Source organism: Centroberyx gerrardi, chromosome 19 (assembly GCF_048128805.1).
Source record: "Centroberyx gerrardi isolate f3 chromosome 19, fCenGer3.hap1.cur.20231027, whole genome shotgun sequence".
NCBI classification, from domain to species: Eukaryota; Metazoa; Chordata; class Actinopteri; order Beryciformes; family Berycidae; genus Centroberyx; species Centroberyx gerrardi.
Window position 1 is genome coordinate 27,526,250 of NC_136015.1, and position 27,563 is coordinate 27,553,812.

Sequence of the window (27,563 nt, forward strand, 5' to 3'; positions counted from 1 at the left end):
TCCACAACCCCTTCCGAGTCATCCTCCTCTGCAACCTGGCGGACCAAGAGGGTTGTGCTTTTGACTGGACCCCCTCTCTTCTTCCATCCCTTCAGCAGGTTGATGTGGTAAATCTGCCGCTCTTTTCCCTTCTCTGGGTGCAGAACTTCATAGGTGGTCAGGCCCACTTTCCTCACCACCGTGAATGGGCGTTGTCACTTAGCAAGGAGCTTGCTATAAGAGGATGGCAGGAGGAGCAGAAGACGCTTCTGAGGCACTTCCCTGTAAGCAAAAAGCAGAAAAGATAGCCACTTGTCCCAATCTTTTCCCATATCAGACACAAACTTTCTGAGGATACGTTTCAGTCTGATTAAATCTCTCAACCATGCCATCCGTCTCAGGGTGGTAAGGGGTTTTCTTCAAGGCAATGATCCCCGACTCCTTGTGCCGACGACCCATCAGATGTGAAGTGAAGTTTGTTCTTTGTTCTGTTGTGTCTAACCCTGCAAAGTTAGATGCTCTCATTCCCATAGGTGACTTTAAAGGTCTGCTCCAATCAATTAAGTCTGAAAGTTGCACGTTTCAACAATCCTCATCCCTAGTTCTCCCATTCTATTCTGTGTCTGTCTCCTGCTCTGTGTCTGTCTCCTGCTCTGTCTGTCTCCTGCTCTGTGTCTGTCTCCTGCTCTGTGTCTGTCTCCTGCTCTGTGTCTGTCTCCTGCTCTGTCTGTCTCCTGCTCTGTGTCTGTCTCCTGCTCTGTGTCTGTCTCCTGCTCTGTCTGTCTCCTGCTCTGTCTGTCTCCTGCTCTCTGTCTGTCTCCTGCTCTGTGTCTGTCTCCTGCTCTGTCTGTCTCCTGCTCTCTGTCTGTCTCCTGCTCTGTCTCCTGCTCTGTCTCCTGCTCTGTGTCTGTCTCCTGCTCTTCTAAGCGGGAGTCAGATGCAGGGAGAGGAGTTTTCTTATTCCTCCCCCCCCCCTTGCCCTAGCTTTCTCTTTCCCTTCCTCCTCATTTTACTACAATAGGTCACGCTAAATGGATACTGCATAATGTGATACAGTTGTTGTATTTACTGTATGTATTATTATTATGTATTTATTGTTGTGCCTTTGTCTTGTTGCTCTTTGTTGTATATTGGCTGCTTTTTGACTTGCTCCAGGGCTCCCTTGAAAAAGAGATTTCGATCTCAATGGGACTCACCTGGTTAAATAAAGGATAAATAAAAAATAAAAAATAAAATAGTACGTACGCGTTTCAGCCCTTGGCCTTCCTCAGAGTTTCTGTGGTATCTGAAATTAACCAACACCCCTCCAGCCAATCAGAATCAAGTATTCACCCAGGCCATTGTATAATAAATATTAATGGATGATATTTTGAGCGTCAACTTTTTTTGTCATGTCATGTTTCCTCTAGCAGGAGGAAGTTGAGCCACTTTTGAGGGAATATTGAGGTTATTTTGATGTGTCTCTGGTCTGTGGAAGTTGTAGGTCTACTGCTTTGAACCTGCATTTACATGCTTAGTGTAACATCGCCTTGCTATATTTTGTAGCAATATGTGCGCTTGACAATTAACATTGTAGGCTCTTTTAAATAGTCGCTATTTCATGACTATTCATGTTAAATATAATTTAATTTATAAAACTGGCACTTTTGACATTATTATCTCTATTTTAAAATATAGGCCTAAATATTTTTTGTGGGGCCCCTTGAGTATTGGAATCTGTTGAATCTAAAAAGGCGAAAAGGTCATTTTTCATTTCAGTGTGTGACTCTACAGTTGAATCTTCTCGTGCCCCTCCAGGCCGGCAGGAGGCGCGCTCTGATCCGGAATTCAGCGGCTCTATTTACTGTCCCGCTTGCTGCCTGTCTTTGTTTGTCGGAAGGCTAAAGTGCGCAGAAAAGGAGTAAAATGTGCGCCGTGCAGCTGCTGAGGGTGTCTGTACAGGAGCGGATCAGCGCCGCTGCTGAAGACTTTCTGCTGCTGGTGGAAAAAGGAAAAGAAACGGCTGAAATCCCGGAGCTGAGAGCGCTGCTCACCGAGCGGCTAACGGCGGCTGCGGAGGAGATTTTCGGGCTGTTTGAGAAAACCGTGGCGGAGTACGAAGACAAAGTTCACCGGTCAGAGCAGGAGATCCGCCGCCAGAGGAAGCTGCTCGATGTCGTGTTGAAACCCGAAGTGAAGCTGCACAGAGCAGGTTAGTCAGTCCGGACCGTAGCTAGGAGCAGCGTCAAACTAGCCACAATAAGAAGGGATGACTTCCGGTCACAGCTTTCAAAATAAAACCCTATCAACGAAAATATGTTGCAAGGTTTTTTGGGTAACTATTAAAGTGAAAATAAGGAATATGTTGAAGATGAAGCTGTAGTAAATGAAAGTAGTAAACTTTGTTGGTTCCTCTAAAGGGAAACGTCACTGTTCTGTCCACCCCAATGCTTTTCCAAAAATGACAAGCTTTACGCTGGTGAAGGGGAACTCACCGTACTTCTGGGGTTATTCTTGTTAACTCTAGCTGACATGATGCTGTTTTAAGTCACCTAGTCTGCTGTGGGACCTTTATTGGATAGGTTTGTATATGTAGGTTTCCACTGCGAAGCAGGGAAACCTATTGTAATTGCTGGAATTCCTATTATTATTATTATTAATATTATTATTATTATAATTATTATTCTTATTTTGTTTTTATTTTTTCCCCCTGTATTTTAGCCAATAACTCGGCCATACATTGATAACCTTTTGTCCATTTTGGCATATAGACAGTCCCGGTTAACCGCTACTGGGATACAAAAAATGGCACCGATTAGCCCATAGGGGGCGCTATAATAAGCTCCCAAAGTCTAAGGCTCATACCCGCCGTCCCATTAGTCGTAGAGTTCTGAAACTTGGTATTCATATGTATCTGATCATGGTGAACAATTTTGCCAATGGGACCCATAAGCTCCGCCTCTAAAATTTTTCTGCCATTTTTGATTTTTTGAAAAATCTTCTTCGCATGAACCGTAAATCAGAATGACGTCAAATTTGGTATGCAGGCTCATTGGACCTGCATTTACTTTGTTTGAAAGTAGCTAAGCAATCTGTCAAAAATGGCAGAGTTATTGACCATTGGATTTTTCAACTTTGGCACAAAAAGTTCAAATGATTGTAAAATCATGCCACAGTAATCAATCAGCTTGAAACATGTAAGAGTGGTCAGAAACATCATAATAAAACGACCTGTCAAAACACATAATAATATGTTGACATTTGAGCAAATTACAGCCCTTTGAAGTTGTTGCTATATTATAACAAAGACTCTATTTCCCATAATTCCTTGGGTGCTCTTATGAACAAGTCAGAATGACACAAAATTTAGTATGCAGGCTTCTTAGACTTGCCTTTACTTTGTTTTAAAGTAACTAGGGAATCGGTCAAAAAATGGTGGAGTTATTGACCAATGCAGTGGAAACCTTCTTCTTAAATTGGTTTTATTGGAATGAGATTATTTGATTTATGCTCACTCTGTGTGTATGTGTGTATTTCAGTCTTCCCTCCAGACGTCCAGCAGCTGTTGGTCTGTAAAGAAGAGGTTCCCCCTGAACAACAGGAGTGGAGTCCCAGTCTGGACCAGGAGGACCCAGAGCCCCCACACATTAAAGAGGAACAGGAGGAACTCTGGACCAGTCAGGAGGGAGAGCAGCTTCAAGGGCCGGAGGAGGCCGATATCACCGAGTTCCCGTTCACTCCTGTCCCTGTGAAGAGTGAAGATGATGAAGAGAAACCTCAGTCCTCACAGCTTCATCAAAGCCAAACTGAGGAGAACAGAGAGGCAGAGCCTCTAGCCAGCAGCTCAACTGAACAGATGAAAACAGAAGCTGATGGAGAGGACTGTGGAGTATCAGAACCAGCCAGGAACTTGGATCCAGCTAGTCATTTACAACCAACTAGTGATGGCAACACTTCAGACTCTTCTGAACCTGAGACTGAAGACAGTGATGATGATTGGAAGGAGACTAGAGAACCTCAGTCAGGTTTAGACTCACTGAAAAATAATGAAGTCCTTGTAAATCATATGGAATCTCATCCCAAGGAGAAACAGTTTAGTTGCTCAGTTTGTGGCAAAAGATTCAGTCGGAACGGACATCTGCAGGCCCACCTGAGGAGCCACACAGGGGAAAAGCCATTTGATTGTATAGTTTGTGGTAAAAGATTTAGCGAAAAGGGAAGTCTGAGAACACACATGAGACTCCATACTGGGGAGAAACCCTTTCACTGTTCAATTTGTGGTGAACGGTTTTGTCAAAAGGGACATTTTCAGACGCACATGAGACAACACACAGGAGAGAAACCATTTATCTGCACAGTTTGTGGTAAAATATTCAGCCAGAATTGGACATTAAGTTCACACATGAAAATCCATACAGGGGAAAAACCTTTCAGCTGTTCAGTTTGTAACAAACATTTTAGCCAGAGAGGCACATTGGTTATACACAAGAGAAGCCATACTGGAGAGAAACCCTTTAGCTGCTCAGTTTGTGGTAAAAGATTCAGTACAGACCTGGTTAGACACATGAGAACTCATACAGGGGAAAAACCTTTCAGCTGCACAGTTTGTGACAAAAGTTTTAGTCGGAAACAGAGATTGGTTATACACTTGAGAAGCCATACTGGGGAGAGACCATTTAGTTGCTCATTTTGTGGTAAAAGTTTTAGTGAAAAGGGAAATCTGAATAAACACACGAGAGTCCACACAGGGTAGAAACCGTACAGTTGCAGTGGTTCTTGGAAAGGATTTAATCATCCGTCACATGTCAAAAGTCATAAGTGTTGTGGTGAGAGCAGCAGCAGGTGAAGCTGCAGAGCTGCTGGTTGAGCTGAACTGTTCAGCAGTAACAGAACAATAAACTAGAGACACATCATGATAGTCCATCATTCAGGAGGAAACCCAAACCCTTCTAGTCAGTGTTGTGGTTCGGGATGCAGCCAGATCTGAATACTGCTCATACACATATTTTATGATCAAAGTGTCTTATCATTTTTTCAGATAAAATTAGAAAATAAAACCAACAATACAATTTGTACAATACAATTTTTAGAGTTGAGATTCTTATGTTTAAGTCAACGTACTCATAGTCATTGTGAATTTATTCTGTAATTCAGCTTATACATGCTGAGTTATAGAGTTTATGTAAATAACACAACTTTTATTATTTTTCTTCACAATTTTTACTATTGGTTTTTTTTCTTCACTTCAGACTGAATATTTTCATGTCAGCAGTCACTTAACCACATTTTATTCACTTTATATTAATGAATGTTAATTTATATACTTTTTTCCTTACTGGAAGCATGTTGTACCTTTGCTTTCCAAAATTATTTTACAAATAAAGACTTTGATGATGATGAGTTATCAAACAATGCTTCAGTCTTCTCTCTGGCCTTAATAAGAAGCCATTTAATAAGAAATATCAGCGTGTATTTTTGGTACATCAAGTAATATTGTTTTTGTTTTGTTTGACATTCTAATAGTATAATTTGATGCTGAAAAAAATGAAATGTTCATTTAAATATATACATACTGTATGTACAGTACATCACAGCAGAAGTTCAAATGGCTGTAATGTCTTCAGATCTCAGCAGCATGTGGCTTGGCAGATACAGTAATGATTTTTCTGACCAACCTGTGGAATTTCAAGGGGAGTGATTACCATGTCATGATTTTACACTCAGGTAGTTTAATGCTTCTTTCACAATTTTGTGTTGTTTTATGTTTAATGTGACCTACAGGAGCAAACCAACAAGTTGAATTCCTCGTATCTGCAAACTAACTCTGCCAATTAAACTGATTCTGAATCTGATCTGTGAGTTTAACTTAGTGAACCTTCTTCCATCAACTCTGAGGCAGAAGAGTCAACTCCCTTCTCCAATTTAAAGCTCAAACTGCCTTGTGCCTGCAGGGTGGAAGAGCATCCGATCACCATCTACATCTGGAATAAAGGGACTGAAAGTGATCGTTGTCACATTGGACCATCAGCATCAAAGCGTTGTAAATAATCTCTGTGAAGCAATGGCTTCATGGTTTCAATACTAACAGAAAACCCTGTTTGAGTTTGAATGGAGCGTCCAGGAGAGTGATGCTGCCACCGGAGGCTTTTTCCCCGCTGACGCAGTCGTGACCTATTCTGTTTCTATGGATTCTTCTTCTTCTTATTATTATTATTATCAGTCCAATAACACACGCATTGATTGGTAACGCTTTTTCTAATTTGGCACATAGCCCTGGTGACTCATAATCTGGACACAAAGAAAGGTACTGGTTGACCCATAGGGGGCGCTGTGAGTCTTTGACAAGCCTTCAGAGTCCAGCTCAGCCCTGCTAGTGTGCAGTTTGTGTGACGAGCTTGATGTGAATGTTTCTTGGTCATTAGTGAAGCAGTTGACATTTGAACAACTGTGCCACATAATGGAGAATTAAAATGTATCATTTAATGATTATGCTTCATTTGTCACTGTGGTACTTGGAACAATCATACCAAAATATTTGTTTTCCTATGCATCATAACATGGAAATACCTATTTAGATAATTATCGCCCACTGGAAAAAAAAACAAAGTGTTGGACAGAACAGTTCAGCTCTAGAGCCACAAAATCACATCTGTCATCACAGTTCTGTTGATTGTTTATTAAAGATTGAATGTTGTTGCTATTGTTCTTGGAGTTTAAAGACAATCATATTACAGTAAATTTTTTAAACAATCAAACAACATTTCAACAAACAAATATCCAGATAATCAAATTAAACAGCTACATTTTGGCCAATAAACAGTTTGATTTCTAAGAAAATATCAAGTACCATAAACAGTGATTCACACACTAATAACTGACTCAAAGTTATTACAATGAACCGTAAATGATAGTCTTGGGAAAATTATTCAGAAAAATACCGCCGCACACTCTTAGCTCCGATGCCTATGTACGCCTACTCGTATTCAAAAATGTTTTGCTTCAGAGCTTAGAGTGTTTACAAAAGTCATAAAGTGACAAAATTTTATTGAATACGAGTAGGCGTACATACGCATCGGAGAGAGTGTGGTGGTATTTTTCTGAATAATTTCCCCAACACTATCATAAATAACATTATATTTATTGCGCAACCCCGACGACCAGCCTGTGGTAGTAACCAGCGGTCCGGGTTAGCGACCATGGTCCGAGGACAGACCACTGAACTGGCTTCAACCCCTGCTGGGTTGAGAAGCGGCTTCAAGATGGAGGTTAAAATCTCATCCTCTAAGACAAAGTACAGGATTTTTGGTTTAATTGGTTGGTTTGTCACATTGGACAAAGTTAAAACATTCACATTTTTTGGGGTCTGGCTAGATGCAAAGCTCATATTGAAAAAGTAGCTGGAAAATATTTTTCAAAGTCTAGTCAAAGTCTTTTCCTTTGAATACTTTGCTTTGTCAAGTAAAGAATGACCAAATAATTCCACGTTTTTTTTCTACATATGGCCGAGCATAGATTTTAATCAAGACTGAGGGTGTTGGAGCTTATATCATCCTGTGGAGGGCGGTGCTATGCCTAGCTGCATCTAAACTGCCACAACTTCTATAAGATGAAGAAGAAACGTGACGCCGCACAAGATGGCGGCCGGTGTCTGTAAACTTTCGTGAGCGGAGGATTACTTTCCGTTGTTTTCCTTTCTAAAGTGTAGTTTCCATGTTTAATGAAGCAGCAGAAGACTGTGTGTGTATGGATAACTCTATCTGAATGGAGCTCGCGCCCTTCGCTCTTCTTTCTTAAGGTTTTACCTCAGACTCTTCTCCCGGTAGCCTACAAAGCTTTTTAAGTTAGCATAGCTAGCTAGCTGCTAACAGACAGACAGGGACGGAGCTTAGCAACACAACGCTAGCTAGCTAAAGAGACCGTTTGATATCGACCAGGTTGTGTTTTGACCCAGTTGTTATTATACAATAACGAGTAGTACTAAGAATACGTAGCCTATAACTGAAACAGAAGGCAGAAACACCCGCAAAGTGAATTCCATTTTATGCTAAAGTAGCTAACAACAACACGGTAACGGCAACAAGCCGTGAGAAGAAGAAGAAGAAGCAGCAGCTCTCTCTTATGGACTCAGATTAATGGTTTAGCTGTGAAGCTGTTGGAGCTTTGAAGGACAAAGTTTGTCAGTAAAAAGTTCAGGAAGAAAAGTTCCTGTTCCTGTGTGAAAATGTCTAAAGTCCAGCAGCTGAGAGCGTCGGTGAAGCAGCGACTAACTGCGGCTGTTGAAGAGATATTTGGGCTGTTTGAAAGAACGATAGCAGAGTACGAAGAAGAGATTGATCGCCAACGCAGGCTGCTGGAAGATGTTCTGAAGCCTGAGATCCAGATCAACAAAGCAGGTTTGTAGAAGGTTTTTTCCAAGAGTGTCTGCCTGCGGGGCTCCTTCCGGTGCAGGCTCCGCTCTCAAGTCAGCTCCACTGTGAGGACAGGAAATGCACGCAAAAAATACAAAGTAAAATCGTGCAGACACTTCCGGTGGAAGGGATTCGACAGGAAATGCACGCAAAAACTACAAAATAAAATCGTGTAGACACTGCCGGTGCAAGCGATTTTGTCGTTGATTTATATTTAATTGATTAGTCAACATTGTAACGTGAAGACTATTAATTCCTTAAATGTAGCATATATATTGATTTTGCCTATTCTGTCTACGTAGCATGTAACGTGGGTATCTATGCCAGTGTAGCAACATACTGTATATCAGTCAATAATTCTACTAGTAACAGTATCTTATTTACACGCGCTATTGATTTATTCTGTCAAAATAGGACATGAACTCCGTCCATATAGCCTAGCGACATCAGTTCATAGGAAAACATAAAGCTCGTTGATTGAACAATTGGAGCTTAAGCCTCTCTTCCTGTCTCTCAAAAAACAGACACACACTTCTCATTCATAATTTCCCTTTGAGGAATAATATACTACGGCATTTTACTGCAATCAGCTGAATTTAATATAGGCCAATACATATTTTAACTATGCAAGCAGTGTCGGCACACATGGAGGGCAGGAATAGTTAGTTAAAACCATATTTATTTTCTTAAAATAATTAGCCTCTTATTTATGTCATAAGCCTCAACATCTTATTATGTATAATATTTATCATGTTATATACACTATTCTGTTGTGTGCTATTACAGTAGATGGTTCCACCTAACTCCTACATATACTATGCTGCTACTTTACTCACTATCATTTCACTTTTAGATTGTACTGCACTATTGGCTTAAGTTTATGTATATTGCTTGAGTTTTGAAAAAAAAAAAGTTTTTCATTTTAGCTTCCCTTGTGTATTTTTATTTTCAATTCTTATTCTTAACCACTATTCATTTCATATTTGGTTCTAATTGTCTGTGCTATTTCTGTGCTGCTGGAACACCTAAATTTGCCCTTGGGGGGGTGGGGGTCAATAAAAGGCTTATCTTAAAATACACTAACTTAGCTCTGTGTTCTTCATGGTATAAACGTGAATTATTAAGTGCTTCATTAAAAAACAAAACAAAGCAAAGAACACACAAACTGACAAAATGATCAAATGTTCTGTTGCCCTTTAGATTCAGATTCCTTTATTTGTCATTGCACAAGTACAACGAAATTGAGCGGCAATCCTGACGGTGCCGCTGAATAAGTCCTCCAAAGAGGGCAGTGAGCAGCCGATTGCTTTATTCAGCAGACACAGCATATCACAACAATAGTAGTGCGCTACTGCTTTTATTCAAAGTCATTAGTTGTTGTCCATTCGGCATTTACAGTACGTCATATACCCTTGGCTATCTGTAATTTCCTCACAAAACTTCAACATGTCTTCAATCTTGTAAAATACAAACTTGAATGGCTCCAAGATTGATTCCCTCTCATCTTCGTCCAGGCCCTCACTTGTTTCCTCAACCCAAAGCTTTTCATACAGCTGTGCAGCCTCTGCCAGTTCCTCTTCCCCCATCTGCAGTGCATCGGGCAACTCCACCGTGGCTGAAAACACATGCTGGTTTGCTTTAACCCATTCTGCTGCCTTTTTGCATTCATGTACAATCCTGGGCTCCACTCTGTCCTATGGAAAAGAGAGAGAAAAAAGGTTGTCTTATAGCATAATTGCTGCACCAACAGTATCATAACCTCTATTCACATAAAATATTATATATTGCATTCCTTCTTTTAAGATCTATCATACACACACACATATATATATATATAAATATATATATATATATATATATATATATATATATATACTGTATGTATGTGTATATATATATATATATATATATATATATATATATATATATATATATATATATGTATGTATGTATTAGTGATGCGCGGATTGCAGTTATATCCGCGAGAACCGAGGTTAATCCGCGGATCGGGCGGGTCGGGTCATAAAAATTTACATTATGATTAATAGCGGGTGGGTGAAATAATACATCATTAATGAGAAAAATATTAATTCATTAAATACCTGCAGCGATCCCACAGCAGCAGAAAAGATAAGTGCGTCTCCCCATTAAGAGAGACGCTGTGTAGACACTAATAACAATTATTTCTATTATACAAGAGAGAAACGGGACCGCAGCATAAATATGAAACTGTATTGCAAAGGCACAGTTCACCACGGAAACGTTTAATTACTGAAAGCAGCCTCTCTAATCTTTAAAGTAAATCGTTAAAGAAAACACTCATACATCAATACAACGAACACACAATAAAGAAATCACATAGAAAGCTTGTGCTGCTCGACATAATTTAAAAGGCAATATAGAGGTGGAGTGAAATGTCCATGCGGGTGCAGGGCGGGTGCGGGTCTATAAATCGTAGAAAATAATTCGTTCGGGTGGATGATTTATGCATACATGCGGATTCGGATGGCGTCAGAGCCAATCCGCGCATCACTAGTATGTATGTATGTATATATATATATATATATATATATATATAACCCAATGCATTCTGGGGCGGTTGAGTCTGTCCAGTAAACTCACGCCGCATACTCAGAAATTCTTGCTAATCCAGTATACATCCGGGCATTTCTCGTGTACACAAAATTCACATACTATGCAGTTGGAACGCACTACATACTCAACTTCACGTCATACTTAGTATGAATAGTACATTAGTATGCGGTTCCGAACACAGCCTGTGTCTCTCTGTGTTGGCTTCAAAACCTACAATTGCAGTTAATGACATTTCGACTCAACATTGTGACATTATGTGCTTTCGATAGGCCGACACCCATTAACCGGTAACTAACCGGTTAATTTTTAAGAAAAAACGCAAAATGACGTGAAATACAAGAAAGTGGCGCTTGCCTTTTAGTCCGGCGCTACATTGACTCAACTAGTGCAGCGCCCGTTCGCCCCACTGCTGCACAGAGTGCTGTTCGCTTGTTTATTCAAAGTTTAGTAATAATGAACGTGTCGCGTGTCCAAATTACACCAAATCCGACACTGCACGTCCTACGTCCAGCAATACACCCGCCAAGTGTGAAGTAGATCGGACGAGCGGTTCTCAAGATATGCGAAGGACACACACACACACTCACTCACTCACAGACAGACTCACTGACAGACAGAGATTCCTTACTTTAGTAGATAGATGAGCTTTGGTGCCGCATTTCGAAGCGCTGTCCAGCAATTACAAGTGGACCCTATCCTACAGTCCCTGCTCTCAGCAGAGGGAGGGGGGCTACGCTGTGATCGTCAGACCTCTCTGGATTAGACAAGCAAGTAGAGAAAACCGGCATCAGCCGAACCAATTTACTGTCAAATGCTTTGAGATCCAACACTTTAACATTCCTTCCCATGGTCAGAAAAAGTCGCCAGATTTGTCGCTAGTCGCTTTTGAGAAATAAAGTTGCCAGGGGGGTCTGAAAAGTCGCTAAGTCTAGCGACAAAGTCGCCAAGTTGGCAACACTGGTTAGGGTTAGGGTTTAGGGTTAATTAGGGCAAATTAACCTATAGACCGGCATGCGTAACCGGTCAAAAATATTCTCGGTGGGTAACCGGTTAACGGTTAACCATTGACATCCCTAATAGTTTTATTAGGTTGAAAAGTCTTTGCAAATTATCTGAGGAATGTCTCCCTTTGATGAATCCGGTTGGGTCTGGGTGAATAAGAGATTAAATCACGGACTCTAATCTGATGGAGAGTGCTTTGCTAATAATTTTGATGTCTGAATATACTCCATACCTCCATACTCCTGACATGAACCCCATCGAGCATGCTGGAATATGTTGGACCACTGTGTGCGCAGTCGCGTACCACAGCCCGCCACGCTGGCCCAACTATGTACTGCTCTTCTTCTTTCAATAAAAGTAACGTTGAACTGTACATTTCTTGTGTCACTCCCTTTCATTGCTACAAATCTTTACACAAAACATAAAAGCATTCTTACAAACATCATACATGCATAGCTACTGTATATTTGTCACAATATCATTGTGCGTTTTTAATGTTACTTAGTATGTTCTTTTTTGTCCTTCCTGTTAGATGCTCCACAGCTGCTGGTCAGTGAAGAAGAGGTTCCCCCTGAGCAGCAGGACTGGAGCCCCAGTCTGGACCAGGAGGACCCAGAGCCCCCACACATTAAAGAGGAACAGGAGGAACTCTGGACCAGTCAGGAGGGAGAGCAGCTCCAAGGGCCGGAGGAGGCCGATATCACCGAGTTCCCGTTCACTCCTGTCCCTGTGAAGAGTGAAGATGATGAAGAGAAACCTCAGTCCTCACAGCTTCATCAAAGCCAAACTGAGGAGAACAGAGAGGCAGAGCCTCTAGCCAGCAGCTCAACTGAACAGATGAAAACAGAAGCTGATGGAGAGGACTGTGGAGTATCAGAACCAGCCAGGAACTTAGATCCAGCTAGTCATTTACACCCAACTAGTGATGGCAAGACTTCAGACTCTTCTGAACCTGAGACTGCAGACAGTGATGATGATTGGAAGGAGACTAGAGAACCTCAGTCAGGTTTAGAGTCACAGAAAAACAATGAAGTCCTTGTAAGTCATAAAAGATTTCATGCTGGGGAGAAACAGTTTATTTGCCCATTTTGTGGTAAAATATTCAGGCACAATGGGGCATTAGGTTCACACATGAGGATTCATACAGGTGAAAAACCTTTCAGCTGCTCGTTTTGTGACAAAAGTTTTTGTCTGAGGGGGGCGTTAGTGAGACATATGAGGAGCCATACAGGGGAGAAACCATTTAGTTGCTCAGTTTGTAGTAAAAGATTTATTGAAAAAGGTAATCTGAAGAAACACATTAGAATCCATACGGGAGAGAAACCATTTTGTTGCTCAGTCTGTGGTAAAAGTTTTTGTGAAACTGGAAATCTGAAAACGCACATGAGAGTCCACACAGGAGAGAAACCGTTCAGTTGCAGTGTTTGTGGGAGAAGTTTTAGTCAGATGTCACAGGTCAAAAGCCATAAGTGTGTTGGTGAGAGCAGCAGCAGGTGAAGCTGCAGAGCTGCTGGTTGAGCTGAACTGTTCAGCAGGAACAGAACAATAAACTAGAGACACATCATGATAGTCCATCATTCAGGAGGAAACCCAAACCCTTTTCCATTGTATTTTGCCCTTAGTATAGCCCAGGGGTCACCAACCTGTCGATCGCGATCGACTGGTCGATCTTTGAGACATTTCAAGTAGATCTTTAACACTAGAAGTGCATTAGGTCTAACTCTAACAGATTTTCCTTCACCCCTTTCGTTTTCAATATGGGCAAGCTAGTTAGACTGTTTACGTCACTGACATTACGTCGCAACACCATTACGTCGCTGCTAGACTGTTTACGTCGCTGACAGCTGACGGTACGTCGCTACTGGTAGCTAGCTAGCTACTGTACAGTTGGAAAGCGGTGCAGTAGCCATGGCGCCACAGAAAAAGAAGGCGAAAAACGACATATTTCACCCAGAATGGGAAGAACAATATTTATTCACGTTAGTTAAAGACAAATGCGTGTGCTTGCTGTGTCGTCAAACACAGGCCCTGTGTAAAAAAGGAAATTTGGAGAGACACTACCGCACCAACCACCCGACGTTTGAGGAGAGCTACCCGCCAAAGAGCAGCCTGCGTGCAAAGAAAGTGGCAGACCTAACGAATGAACTGAGGGCACAGCAGGAGATCTTCACTCAGCCAGTGGATCACAATAAGGCGGCTACAGAGGCATCCTTCTGTGTAAGCCACCTTTTGGCTAAACGTAAGAAGCCTTTCACCGATGGAGAACTCATAAAGGAGGCCATGGCCATCACCGCAGACACTCTATTCGAGGGCTTCAAAAACAAACATGAAATCGCTGCAGCTCTGTCTCGTGTGCCACTGGGTCCCCCTACTGTCACACGGAGGGTTGAGGCATTTTTCCAGCCAGAGCACTACGGTGTCCAATTGGACAAACTGTCTGCTGAATTCGACCGCAGATTCAAAGAACTGGATGAGATAGAGAGCATCCTCTCCTTCATTTCAAACCCCTTCTCGCCCATCAATGTGGAGCAGGTAGCAGAAAAATTCGAGGAGGTGTTCAGTTTGCCAGCCGGAGTTGACATGGAGATACTGGATCTTCAGAATGACATCGTACTGAAAGCAAGGTCAAAAGACAGTGACTTCTGGGGCCTTGTAAACAGTGACACATTTCCTCTTCTGTCATCCTGTGCACTGAAAGTGAGGGCCTACTTTGGGTCTACCTATCTTTGTGAAATGGCTTTTTCGCAAATGAAGCTGAACAAATCCAAGCACAGGAGCCGCCTCACTGACTCACACCTCACTGACTGCATGAGGTTGGCCTTGTCAAGTTATGAACCGAACTTTAAAGCACTGGCTGAGATTTATCAGTCACAGCCATCTCATTGATTGACCTGAGTAAGTACAGCCACTGTGACAACTATAGTTGTAAGAATTGTAAATATTGTCAAATATTGTTGTGAGTACAGTAGAGCTGAACAATTAATCGAAATTTTATCGAAATCGCAATATCGCCTACTGCAATTTTCAAATCGCAGGAGGCGCAATATTTGTTAAAGGCGAAATGTGTGTCAAAATACCATTTTAAATTAAATATTGTCGTGCTGCAGAGATGTCCTGCCTACACATCATATTCTACAGACTTAAGAAAACATCTTTGTTTGGTACAGATCCCCGCAAAAATCACACCATAATCATTTTTAATATGTTTTTCAATGAAAATGAGAATAATGATGTAAAAATTATCATTCCCTCTAATATCGCAAATCATATTGCAATTGCAATATCAGTCAAAATAATCGCAATTAGATATTTTTTCAAAATCGTTCAGCCCTAGAGTACAGCCACTATTTTGACTCGTGTGTGAGTGAGCGAGCGAGCGAGTTGTCAACAATAATTGTAAATGGTAAATATTGTAAGTACAGACACTGTTTTTGTTCTGTGGATTTTAGAAAGACAGACCCAGTTTGTAATCCACTGTTTTGACTCTGGGAATAGAAAGACAAGAGAGGACCCATTTTATGTTATGTACATGTGTTTTATACTTGCATACATTGTTCCAGTCTTATAAAGACTGGAACAATGTAAAAGAATGTTTGAACTTTTCATGAGTTTTGTTTTGTATTAGGCTACATAAGTTGTCCCAGCCTAAATGCAAATGTGACCTTTATCATTTTCAAAAAGGTTTTTATGCATTTTATACTTGCAGAAGTTCTTAAGTTTGTATCAACATACAAATGTAAACCTTTAATAAGAATAGGATTAAAAATGAAATCCTACTATCATTATGTGTTTCATTCTTTCCCTTTTATCACTCTGATAGATTGAAGGCTGTATCTACTGGCTTAAATGTGGGTAAAATGAAATTATATCAATTGAAAAGTAAATATTAGTTTTGTTCTCAGTGAATTTGAGCGGGTAGATCTAGCCTTTCTCTGTTGACATCATAGGTGATCTTGAGTTGGAAAAGGTTGGTGACCACTGGTATAGCCTGATATTCAGACTGAATGGCCATCATTCCCACTCCATTATTCAGTCTAAGATTTCCCCGAACCGATCACTAGTGACCGACGTATCTGAACCGATCACTAGTGACCGACGTATCTGAACCGATCACTAGTGACCGACGTATCTGAACCGATGTATCTGAACCGATCACCAGAGACCGACGTATCTGAACCGATCACTAGTGACCGACGTATCTGAACCGATGTATCTGAACCGATCACCAGAGACCGACGTATCTGAACCGATCACTAGTGACCGACGTATCTGAACCGATCACCAGAGACCGACGTATCTGAACCAATCACTAGTGACGTATCTGAACCGATCACCAGAGACCGACGTATCTGAACCAATCACTAGTGACGTATCTGAACCGATCACTAGAGACCGACGTATCTGAACCGATCACTAGTGACCGACGTATCTGAACCGATCACTAGTGACCGACGTATCTGAACCAATCACTAGAGACCGACGTATCTGAACCGATCACTAGAGACCAACGTATCTGAACCGATGTATCTGAACCGATCACTAGTGACCGACGTATCTGAATCGATGTATCTGAACCGATCACTAGAGACTGACATATCTGAACCGATCACTAGAGACCGACGTATCTGAATCGATGTATCTGAACCGATCACTAGTGACCGACGTATCTGAACCGATCACTAGTGACCGACGTATCTGAACCGATCACTAGTGACCGACGTATCTGAACCGATCACTAGAGACCGACGTATCTGAACCAATCACTAGTGACGTATCTGAACCGATCACTAGTGACCGACGTATCTGAACCGATCACTAGTGACCAATGTATCTGAACCGATCACTAGAGACCGACGTATCTGAATCGATGTATCTGAACCGATCACTAGAGACTGACGTATCTGAACCGATCACTAGTGACGTATCTGAACCGATCACTAGTGACCGACGTATCTGAACCGATCACTAGTGACCAATGTATCTGAACCGATCACTAGAGACTGACGTATCTGAACCAATCACTAGTGGCGTATCTGAACCGATCACTAGTGACCGACGTATCTGAACCGATCACTAGTGACCAATGTATCTGAACCGATCACTAGAGACTGACGTATCTGAACCAATCACTAGTGACGTATCTGAACCGATCACTAGTGACCAATGTATCTGAACCGATCACTAGAGACATGTATCTGAACCAATGTATCTGAACCGATCACTAGAGACCGACGTATCTGAACCGATCACTAGTGACTGATGTATTTGGCCGCTCTGGCGTTATTTTCAGTTACACTGATTCTGGCCGTATTTGCTAAGTTTTAAAAGAAGAAATCGGTCATTTTTGACAAAAATATCATTTTAATATGTTGGTTAAGGATTTCATCCAATATTCTACCGCCGAAACGCTAATGAAAAACCGTTGCACGAATGGTTCAAACTTTTTACGGTTAACTTTCAGCCATTGTTACCGTGTCCATCTCTCTCTGGCTTGCTTGCTGCTTTTTAAGAGACAGCTGTGTGTTTCCCTCCTCATGTGACAGTCGAAGCCTCCTGCAGTGGGCCGAGGAACCTTCTGACTAACTTCATGTAAAAAATAGAGATCAGGAACCAGACTTTTCCCCTTGGCTGTGATCAGTTTCCCTTTCCCTTGACTATTCCCCTCACACTCTTACAGTCCCAGTACTGCAGCACTGTTCCCGTCCTCGGTGCCGTTGGCCCACATGTTGGGCAGCAGAAAAAGTTCACGTCTTCTGGTTCCGTTCCCCATTTCTTTGAACATGCCTTGCAAATAAAGTTATACAATAATAACTTATAAACTAAATTGGACCAGACTCACACTGTTCTGAATTTTCTGTGGTGATTATAATAATGCATCTTAGAAAACAGGAACAATTTCATTATTGTTTGCTCAGAAGGTTTAGCCTGTTTGCATTTTGTCTGGTAATTTTATTTTATATAACGTGTTATTTAACCAAATAGGTCAAAAGACGTACACATTTTTGACATGTATTTTTTTTAGATATTGTTTACACATCACAACATCAAACCATTATCTATGGATTTGTTTTCATCTTGTTTAATAAAAATGGTTTTCTGTTTAAACCAAAGTCAGAACTTCAACATCTTTGTGTGACTGTTTATTACAAGGAGCTGATGCTCAGTGACACTTCTCAGCTTCGGCCCTGTTCTCTGTATGTCAATAACTGAGTTATAACTGCGTTAGCTGGATGTGTTTGTTGGCAATATGATATAAGCCCAGGATTTTCTTTTTGTTGAAGCTTTACAGAGTTAGTTCAGTAATGACACTTCCTCTTCAAGCTTCTCCCACCAGGAACTCTCCAGATGTGGCTGCACCTTTTCTTAGAGTGACGATTCTCAACCTTTTCTATATCAAAGACCCTAATCCAGTCCACATTAGAGCCACAGACCCCATTTGATGAGATTTTGCCTCTCTGACCCAAATCTGAGAATATTTTTATTGTCAGATTTGATTTTGTCCAGAACTCCATGACTGTCTTTATTGCAGGTAGAGAGATAACAGAGAAACTATGATCAAAACAGTCATTCTGCTACATTCTCTAACTGTGTTAACTTCTTGTAAATGAAATAATGGTGAAGTTTAACAATTCATAAGTTTGCTGGGGACCCCGTGGAACCCCCTCAAGGACCACTGGTGGTCCCCGGACCCCACGTTGAGAACCACTGCCTTAGAGGGCTGTCAGTAGATGAAGCCTGTGGTGTTTTAGACTGGATCAGATGTGTGTAACAGCAGGATATCAACAGGATCTTGCTTCAAAGTCTGTCAGTAGTAACAACACTTTCTCAACAATTATGTTAATTTCCATCAGCATCATAATAACCTTTATCTGTATGACGCTTTTCTAAAGCAAAGAACACTTGGATTCTATTTTTTTTTTTTGCTCCTTTGAAACTGAAAAAGTTTCCCACTGACTTGGCAGAACTGACGTGGAGCTGCACTGACTGACTCGCCTGTTCCCGCTGACATGAGGCTGCAGGCTGGATTGTGACTAGATTTTAATTTGGGTGAAGTTTTCCTTTAAGAGCGGATCGCCTTTGCAGAGTCTGGTTGTGTCAAAGCGAGTAGACCTGAACCCTGACGGGCTTCAGTTCAGAATCCGTTTGGTTTGTTTCCTTCAGCTCGCGGCTCCAAGTCAGCTGAAATATAAATATAGATAAATATGACTTCCGGTAATAGTTTTCAAAATAAAACCCGTATTCACGAATGCGTTTCGTTTATCAGAAACACGCACGTGAAAATAAAGAATGTATTTAAGGATGAATTAAGAGTAAATTTAAATAAAATTGCCGCTGTTGTGAGATGTCCTTTTACAACACGTTTTGACCATGTTCGTCATCAGGGTTTTATTTTGAAGGCTGCAAACGGAAGTAAGTCTTCTTAGTATTCTGGCAGAACTTGACACTGATGCAAAGACTTGTTCGTGTCATTATGTGAAAATGTGTTCAGTCCAGCAGCTGAGAGCGTCGGTGAAGCAGCGACTAACTGCGGCTGTTGAAGAGATATTTGGGCTGTTTGAAAGAACGATAGCAGAGTACGAAGAAGAGATTGATCGCCAACGCAGGCTGCTGGAAGATGTTCTGAAGCCTGAGATCCAGATCAACAAAGCAGGTTTGTATATAGAAGGTTTTCTACATTATACTTACTGCACTGATCTCAGTAAAGTGACAGATCACCGCTTTTACATTATTTTACAAGCTGCTGCCTTTAAACCAGCTGACTGAACAGGAGGGACAGAGTCCGTCGTGTGTTTTCATTCATTAGCTAGCAGCTAACAGTTAGCTTCCGTCTGGAGCTCAGAAACTAACATTTCCTCCTCAGTCAGTATCCTGATCAATAAACTGAAACATTTTGTCCTGAACAAGGTCAGAAATCAGCTGCTGTTGTTCCCGCTGGGCTGGTTCTGCTCAGCGGACAGATGTTAAGGCCAGGAAGGCATCTTCGTTGAACTGATGGAACATTTGAACACTCTGGGTCACGCAAACTTCTATTCAAAAATCTGTCAACTGAAGTTGCTTTGATTATAGTCCAACATGTAAACCAGGTAGAACTTGACTTCAGACATTCCCGGAATTGTCAGGAACCATTCTTCAATCCGGCTCACACCCGAGACACCAAACGTCTTTATTTGAATACAAATTCTACTTTTAGAATCGGTTCGCTTGTTACTTCCACCATCGTATTCAAAACACACCGCGCTCGGTAGTGAGCAATGTGAACCACAAGTTGAAGTTTTATTCAAATGAGGTGCTGCTTCCTATGTGCCGAATTAACCAGAAGAACCTAACGATTCGTGAAAGGTCTTAAGTCATGTTTTCTCAGTTAAGTACCTTTGCCAATAATAAAACATATGGGATCATATTAAACTGCCAGATTTTTTAATAGCTTTTGGTGTTAAACTCTCTCTCCTATATATATATTCAGGGCTAACATTTGATATAACATAGTAAACCAATCGTATTCAAAAACAGGCTAACTAAATAAAGACTAGTCTAAATTTCTTTCCATGTGGAAGATTATGGAACTTGTCCATTGTCTCTATGTTACTGTCACATTACTGAGTATCTGTAATGAGTGAGTCACATTGGATATATTGACTCAGTGATGATTAATGGTGCAGATTGTGTCTGTGGAGCTCCAGGTGATGGAAAGTTAATGTGCCTCTTGTTAGTCTGCTTCCTCCTAATCTGTTTAAAGTAGCAAAGCTGGTCTGTTTTGTGTTTACTACCACTGTTGAACCCCCTGTGCATTTGATGTATTTACTAAGATGTAAAATTACAAAATATCAATTATGTTTGTTAGTTAAAGTTAGTTGAGGTGTCCCTGAGGGATTGTTTACATGTGATGCATCGCAGATTAATTTGCCCGAATAAAGGATTCCCAATAAAACTGAAAATCCATGTCCTCGCAACCTCATTTACAGCTGAGGACACTGAAGCTAAATCAGTGTTTATATCCAGTAAATGGGTTTTGTACTGAGCTGTCCAACTTTATAATTTGAAGGCAAGATTGTAAAATGGTGTGGAATGGGTGTTCTGTCATTTTTTTTTTTTTTTTTATGTAAATGTGATCACAACCTCCAGTTACCTGTTTGTCCTTCCTGTTAGATATTCCACAGCTGCTGGTCAGTGAAGAAGAGGTTCCCCCTGAGCAGCAGGACTGGAGCCCCAGTCTGGACCAGGAGGACCCAGAGCCCCCACACATTAAAGAGGAACAGGAGGAACTCTGGACCAGTCAGGAGGGAGAGCGGCTTCAAGGGCCGGAGGAGGCCGATATCACCGAGTTCCCGTTCACTCCTGTACCTGTGAAGAGTGAAGATGATGAAGAGAAACCTCAGTCCTCACAGCTTCATCAAAGCCAAACTGAGGAGAACAGAGAGGCAGAGCCTCTAGCCAGCAGCTCAACTGAACAGATGAAAACAGAAGCTGATGGAGAGGACTGTGGAGTATCAGAACCAGCCAGGAACTTAGATCCAGCTAGTCATTTACAACCAACTAGTGATGGCAAGACTTCAGACTCTTCTGAACCTGAGACTGAAGACAGTGATGATGATTGGAAGGAGACTAGAGAACCTCAGTCAGGTTTAGACTCTCTGAAATCAAAGAAGACGCAGAGAGTTGGAGGACAAAGTTTGTCTGTCAGGAACAAGTTCAGTTCCTATCGTTCTCTGAAAATGTTCAGAGTCCAAATGCTGAAAGAGTTCGTCAACCAACAAATGGCTGCAGCTGTTGAAGAGATATTTGGGCTATTTGAAAGAACGATAGCAGAGTACAAGGAGTTCGATTCTTGTTCAAAAGAGAACGACCGACAACACAAGCTACTGGATGCTGATTTTAAAGCTGATGTTTGGTTACATAGAGCAGGTATGTACAAATAAAATGTCGTTTTCACATTATTCATAAATTGTCCATTTTCACTATGAAAACCAAAGTTGTCTTCAGTGTACTCATTCTCATTATTTATTAAACGCGAGAGTAGCAACAAGCATAGGTTACCTAAATGAAAATGAGCTGCAGCCATATTGAGGTCAGTGTTCTGCTGAAATGTGTGACGACACGTTCTGGTCAGCTGTTGTTTTTCTGCTCTGGTTTGTTTCTGTTCTGGTTCAGGAGTTAAGGCCATGAACCGTAGCTTTGTTGCATGACGCACTCAACAGTTTGACAACTTGCCCTACTACACCTATTTAGCTATTCAACATCACTGGATAAAATATTGATAAAACATTCAGGTAGCCATTTTCTTTGTAAAAGTGAATTCCAGGGTGCTTTTACTTGGCCTACTAGTTTAGTTTGTGCTGTGTTTGGGGGGGGGGGGGGGGGGGGCTGAACCTCCTCAACTGGCTCCTCTCACTGTGGAGGTGCAGTGGCTCGACTCTGAGCTCCTCCCGGATCACTGAGCTCCTCAGCCTGTCACGTTGCCGAGAAACCTGATTCTCATTGCTACTGCCCAAACCACGGGACCATAGGTGAGGGTCGGAATGAAAATCAACCAGTAAATTGAACGCTTGGCTTTGTGGCTCAGCTCTCTCTTCACCACCACAGTCTGATGCAGCACTGACATTACAGCAGCTGCTGCACCTAACAGCAGCCAGTCTCACACTCTTCTTCTCTGATTCGTGAATGAGACCCTCAGATAGTTGAACTCCTCCACTTGGGGCAGTTGTTCACTTGGATGGGACAGGCCACCTTTTTCTGAAAGAAAACCACGACCTCAGACCATGGATTCTGTTAGCTGGTATGCCACTGCAACATGCAGTTGTCCGACAAAAATGTCCGGTGGAAAATATGACAAATAAAGAAATCAATCAATAGTCTAATTAAATGATCATAAAATGACCTTAAAACTACTCCAAACAGCTCGTGCAGCATAATTTAAGTGTTCTGAAGCAAAATGATTGCACTCTGGGTCCAAAAGTCCAATATTTACCTTTTAATTTTTAATAAAATTTTACGCACTTCAACACTGCCTTCAGGTGCTATCAGAAATATTGTAATTACAGGTAGAGCACACTTGAATGACCCAGTAAACCCAGTATCACTACATGATACTCAAGATGCCAAGATGTGACATTCTCACTCTATTTTGAACATTTAGGTGTTATGCATATAACAACTTTTAGCCAATGCATGGATTGAAATATCAAGGCGCATCCTTGTCAGGATCCAATATCCAACTTCAACAAGCTTGACTTGATGTCAAAAATGAGCAGTGTGATTCCTCTATAGTTGGAACACCCTTTGTTCTCTTTTTTGAAGTTGAGGACCACCAACGCTCGGCAAATCCAAAGGTACAATTCCCAAAATCCATCCGATACTGAAGAGATGTGTCAACCGCGATACCTGGACAATATTGTGAGCCTTCAGTATTTCAGGATGGATCTCATCCACCCCTGGCACCTTGCCACTGAGGATCTTAATAAGTTCCCCAGTGACCTCTGCTAAGGAGATGGGCTCAAACCCTCCAAAATCTTCTAGTACTGGCTCCTAAATAGAGGGGCTTGTCTGTAACATATAAGCCTTATATCCTATATAAGCCTTGTGACCAAAAGCAACAGATTCACATGCCACAGAGAGGGAGACACATCCTGCTAAGATAAGCATCATAAGAGCTGATGTGGTGAATTCCAGTATATTTGAGTGTAAAGGCGCATTGGGCTTTATGACAACTGCTCTCTCAGCCAAGAAAAGCTGTATTTAGATAAAAACCCATCAATACAGACTTGGAATGTCCCCCCGCATCATACTGAACAAAAAACGTCCAAACTTCATGTATGGACGACAAAATGACAAATGCTGGTATCAGGCATTTAGAGACGTTTTAAAATTCTGTTTTCTGCCTCTTTTGCAGAAACAGGGATGCAGCGTCTTTGCCCCATTAAAAGTTTTCACCCCAGGATGTGAGGCAATTTTTGAGGGCCGACGGTGGGAAAACTCTGCCTTACAGCTGGCCAATGGCAGCCCGGATGACCCGTGTGGGGTCGGGCATCAAAAGAGGTGGCCAGAGCTCTGCGATGAATTAAGATTGGTGTCTCTAAATCTCAAGGGCATGGAGAAAGACCACCGTCAACATCCAATACACATCAACAGCCTCAGAAAAAGTTCCCACAATTGCAGGAATTTTAAAATTGCATGTCTCCCTCTCCGGGGCTGACGTCAGGCGGGACAGGGGGACCAGAACTCCCGCTGGACCTGCCCAGAGATTTTTAGTGCTGGGGAACTCAGGTGGTGCACAGCGCTGAAAAGCCTTAAATGACTTCCCAATATATTATATGGCGATGTGACGGACCTTGGGCTCTTTCCTCATGTAGGTTTAGGAGTTCTTCAAAGTGTTTCTTCCACCCCTGCTGAGAACAGCCAGGGCGATGTCCTGCCTTCTCTTCCTCAGTTGCCGAACGGTTTTCGAGAACGTCTTTGATGCCACCCAAAAGCCGTACTCTCCAAACTCGTCCCACACCCAAGCTTTCACTTGTATAATGGCAACTTCAGCCTTTTTGGCTTGCCGGTACCTCTATGCTAAGTATAACCAAAGAGTATGTACTGTATATCAAATGATTATCCCACACTAACATTGAGGAATACTAAACTCAATATACTAGTAATTGGTAAGAGATTCACATAGAATGCTGGTCTGTAATTAGAGCCTTATGTATCCTGATATATTCAAGATTCAAGAGTTCTTAACTGCCATATGTGAGTAGGCAGTTAATAGATCTTATGTGAAAAGAAAAGAAAAGCTGTTACCATTCATAAACGATGACAACAGATGTGCTTAAGGTGGAAATTAAAAAGGCCTGAACAAGCAAGCAACAACAAACAAGACAGACAATATAACTGATCCATGCACTGGCACCAACTTTGTTGCATGACTGGAGAGACGATGCTCAACTGGAAGCTCTCCTGGACGACACCAACTTTTCAGTATCACAAAACAAACATACTCAATTCAGAAGAACTAAGTACAATTTAGCGATTGTTTTATCGCCACTTCCATCTTCTCTCTTGCCATTGATTCTCTTCTGGGCTTTCACAAACTTGTCGTGTAGAAGTCGTCTTTGACAAATTGGGATCATCTATGCCTAGCTTGTTGGAAATCAAGGAATTTGATATCATCTTACTCTCTTTATAATCTCTGCTTTCTCTGTCATAAAAGTGCAGATGTAACAAGCTCAGCAAGAGAAGCCTCAAAACGATTCATCATGAATTGTTGAGGTTTTCACACAGAGATGTAAAGAAAGGCAATGCACTCAAAGAGGAAAAGAGAAGCTTTTCCACAAACAAACACGTCATTTTAGACCAATCACAGATGGTCACACACTGAACACTGTGGAATCCAAAGCCCACACGGCACTTTGTTTTTTCTGCAAATGTCAGTCTGCCCTGTCCTTTCTTATACCGTGCATCAGTGATATCAGACCATTTCAGTTTGGCATTGATGTACTTGCAACACTGCACCAGCAGATGACGCTCTCCACCAGCGCCCTGCACTCCTCCTCCTTAAGTGTTATCCCAAGTATTTGCTGCTATAAATGTTTAAAAGTAGTATCAGTGTGCTGACACCGCCACTGGTGACACTGGTGATGGCCTAGTGCCCAAATGTATATTATTGCAATTCCAGCATCATGTAGCTCTAGTTAATAGTGGCTTGTACAGAACAGTTGGTTACAGGTTATCTGTATGGTAACTGCTGATGTTATTCTTTGCCCTTCCCTCCAGACGTCCAGCAGCTACTGGTCAGTGAAGAAGAGGTTCCCCCTGAGCAGCAGGACTTGAGCCCCAGTCTGGACCAGGAGGACCCAGAGCCCCCACACATTAAAGAGGAACAGGAGGAACTCTGGACCAGTCAGGAGGGAGAGCAGCTTCAAGGGCCGGAGGAGGCCGATATCACCGAGTTCCCGTTCACTCCTGTCCCTGTGAAGAGTGAAGATGATGAAGAGAAACCTCAGTCCTCACAACTTCATCAAAGCCAAACTGAGGAGAACAGAGAGGCAGAGCCTCTAGCCAGCAGCTCAACTGAACAGATGAAAACAGAAGCTGATGGAGAGGACTGTGGAGTATCAGAACCAGCCAGGAACTTAGATCCAGCTAGTCATTTACAACCAACTAGTGATGGCCGGCTCCTCTCTTCACACTGTTCTGAACCTGAGACTGAAGACAGTGATGATTATTCAAAGGAGACTTGGCGACCCCAGTCAGGTTTAAACACAGTAACAAACATTGAAGTTGTTGGAAGTCCTATGAGATCACATAGTGGGGAGACACCCTTTAGTTGCCCAATATGTGCTAAAGGATTTCATCAGAAGGGAAATGTAAAGGTACACATGCGAAGCCACACAGGGGAGAAACCCTTTAGTTGCTCAGTGTGTAGTAAAACATTTGGCCGCAAGGGAATTCTGCAGAGACACATGACATGTCATACAGGGGAGAAACCATTTGACTGTACAGTTTGTGGTAAAAGATTTGGTCTAAAGGAACATTTGCAGATACACATGAGACACCACACAGGGGAGAAACCATTTAGCTGCTCAGTTTGTGGGAAAAGATTTGGTCATACAGGAAATTTGCAATCACACATGAGATGCCACACTGGAGAGAAACCGTTTAGTTGCTTAGTTTGTGGTAAAAGCTTTAGCGAAAGTGGAAATCTGAAGACACACATGAGAATCCACACAGGAGAGAAACCATACAGTTGCAGCATTTGTGGAAAAAGATTTAAATGTCTGTCACATATCAAAAAGCATAAGTGTGTTGGTGAGCCTCTAGCCAGCAGCTCAACTGAACAGATGAAAACAGAAGCTGATGGAGAGGACTGTGGAGTATCAGAACCAGCCAGGAACTTAGATCCAGCTAGTCATTTACACCCAACTAGTGATGACCAACTCCTCTCTTCACACTGTTCTGAACCTGAGTTTGAAGACAGTGATGATGATTGGAAGGAGACTATGGAACCTCAGTCAGGTTTAGACTCACTGGAAAACAATGAAGTCCTTGTAAGTCACATGATATCTCATACTGGTGAGAGGCCCTTTAATTGCTCAGTTTGTAGTAAAAGTTTTAGTTTGGAAGTTCATCTGAACAGACACATGATGATTCATTCAGAGACAAAACCTTTTAGCTGCTCGTTTTGTGGTAAAGGATTTCATCAAAAGAGAAACATGCAGGTGCACATGAGAAGCCATACAGGTGAGAGGCCCTTTAGTTGCACAGTTTGTAGTAAAAGATTTTTCCGTAATGAAGATTTGAAGAAACACACGAGACTCCACACAGGAGAGAAACCATTTATCTGTTCGGTTTGCAGCAAAACGTTCAGGCAGAGTGGAACACTGGGTCGACACATGAGAAGTCACACAGGGGAAAAACCTTTCAGCTGCTCAGTTTGTAACAAAAGTTTCAGTTTGAGGGGGGCGCTGGTTACGCACATGAGAGGCCACACAGGGGAGAAACCGTTCTGCTGCACACTTTGTGGTAAAAGATTTGTTCAGAAGTGTAATCTGAACACTCACATGAGACTCCACACAGGAGAGAAACCATAGAGGTTCGGTGTTTGTGGGAAAAGATTTGGTC

The 27,563-nt window shown here is 41.9% G+C and overlaps 3 protein-coding genes across 3 annotated transcripts in view; 2 read left to right on the forward strand and 1 right to left on the reverse strand.

The window, feature by feature from the left end:
• The window catches only part of LOC139932498 (uncharacterized), a 151,724-nt gene that overhangs the window by 108,013 nt on the left and 16,148 nt on the right, over positions 1 to 27,563 (reverse strand). The window lies entirely within an intron of this gene.
• Positions 1,885 to 16,096, forward strand: LOC139932502 (uncharacterized). The gene is made up of 3 exons (XM_078290522.1): positions 1,885 to 2,170; positions 12,496 to 13,570; positions 15,931 to 16,096. Exons 1-2 carry the CDS (start codon positions 1,885 to 1,887, stop codon positions 13,458 to 13,460), a joined length of 1,251 nt encoding a protein of 416 aa, XP_078146648.1. The 3' UTR covers positions 13,461 to 13,570; positions 15,931 to 16,096.
• Positions 13,872 to 27,532, forward strand: LOC144537840 (uncharacterized). Its single transcript, XM_078290523.1, has 6 exons — positions 13,872 to 14,615; positions 23,851 to 23,979; positions 24,160 to 24,224; positions 24,388 to 24,470; positions 25,716 to 25,855; positions 26,300 to 27,532. Exons 1-6 carry the CDS (start codon positions 13,872 to 13,874, stop codon positions 27,530 to 27,532), a joined length of 2,394 nt encoding a protein of 797 aa, XP_078146649.1.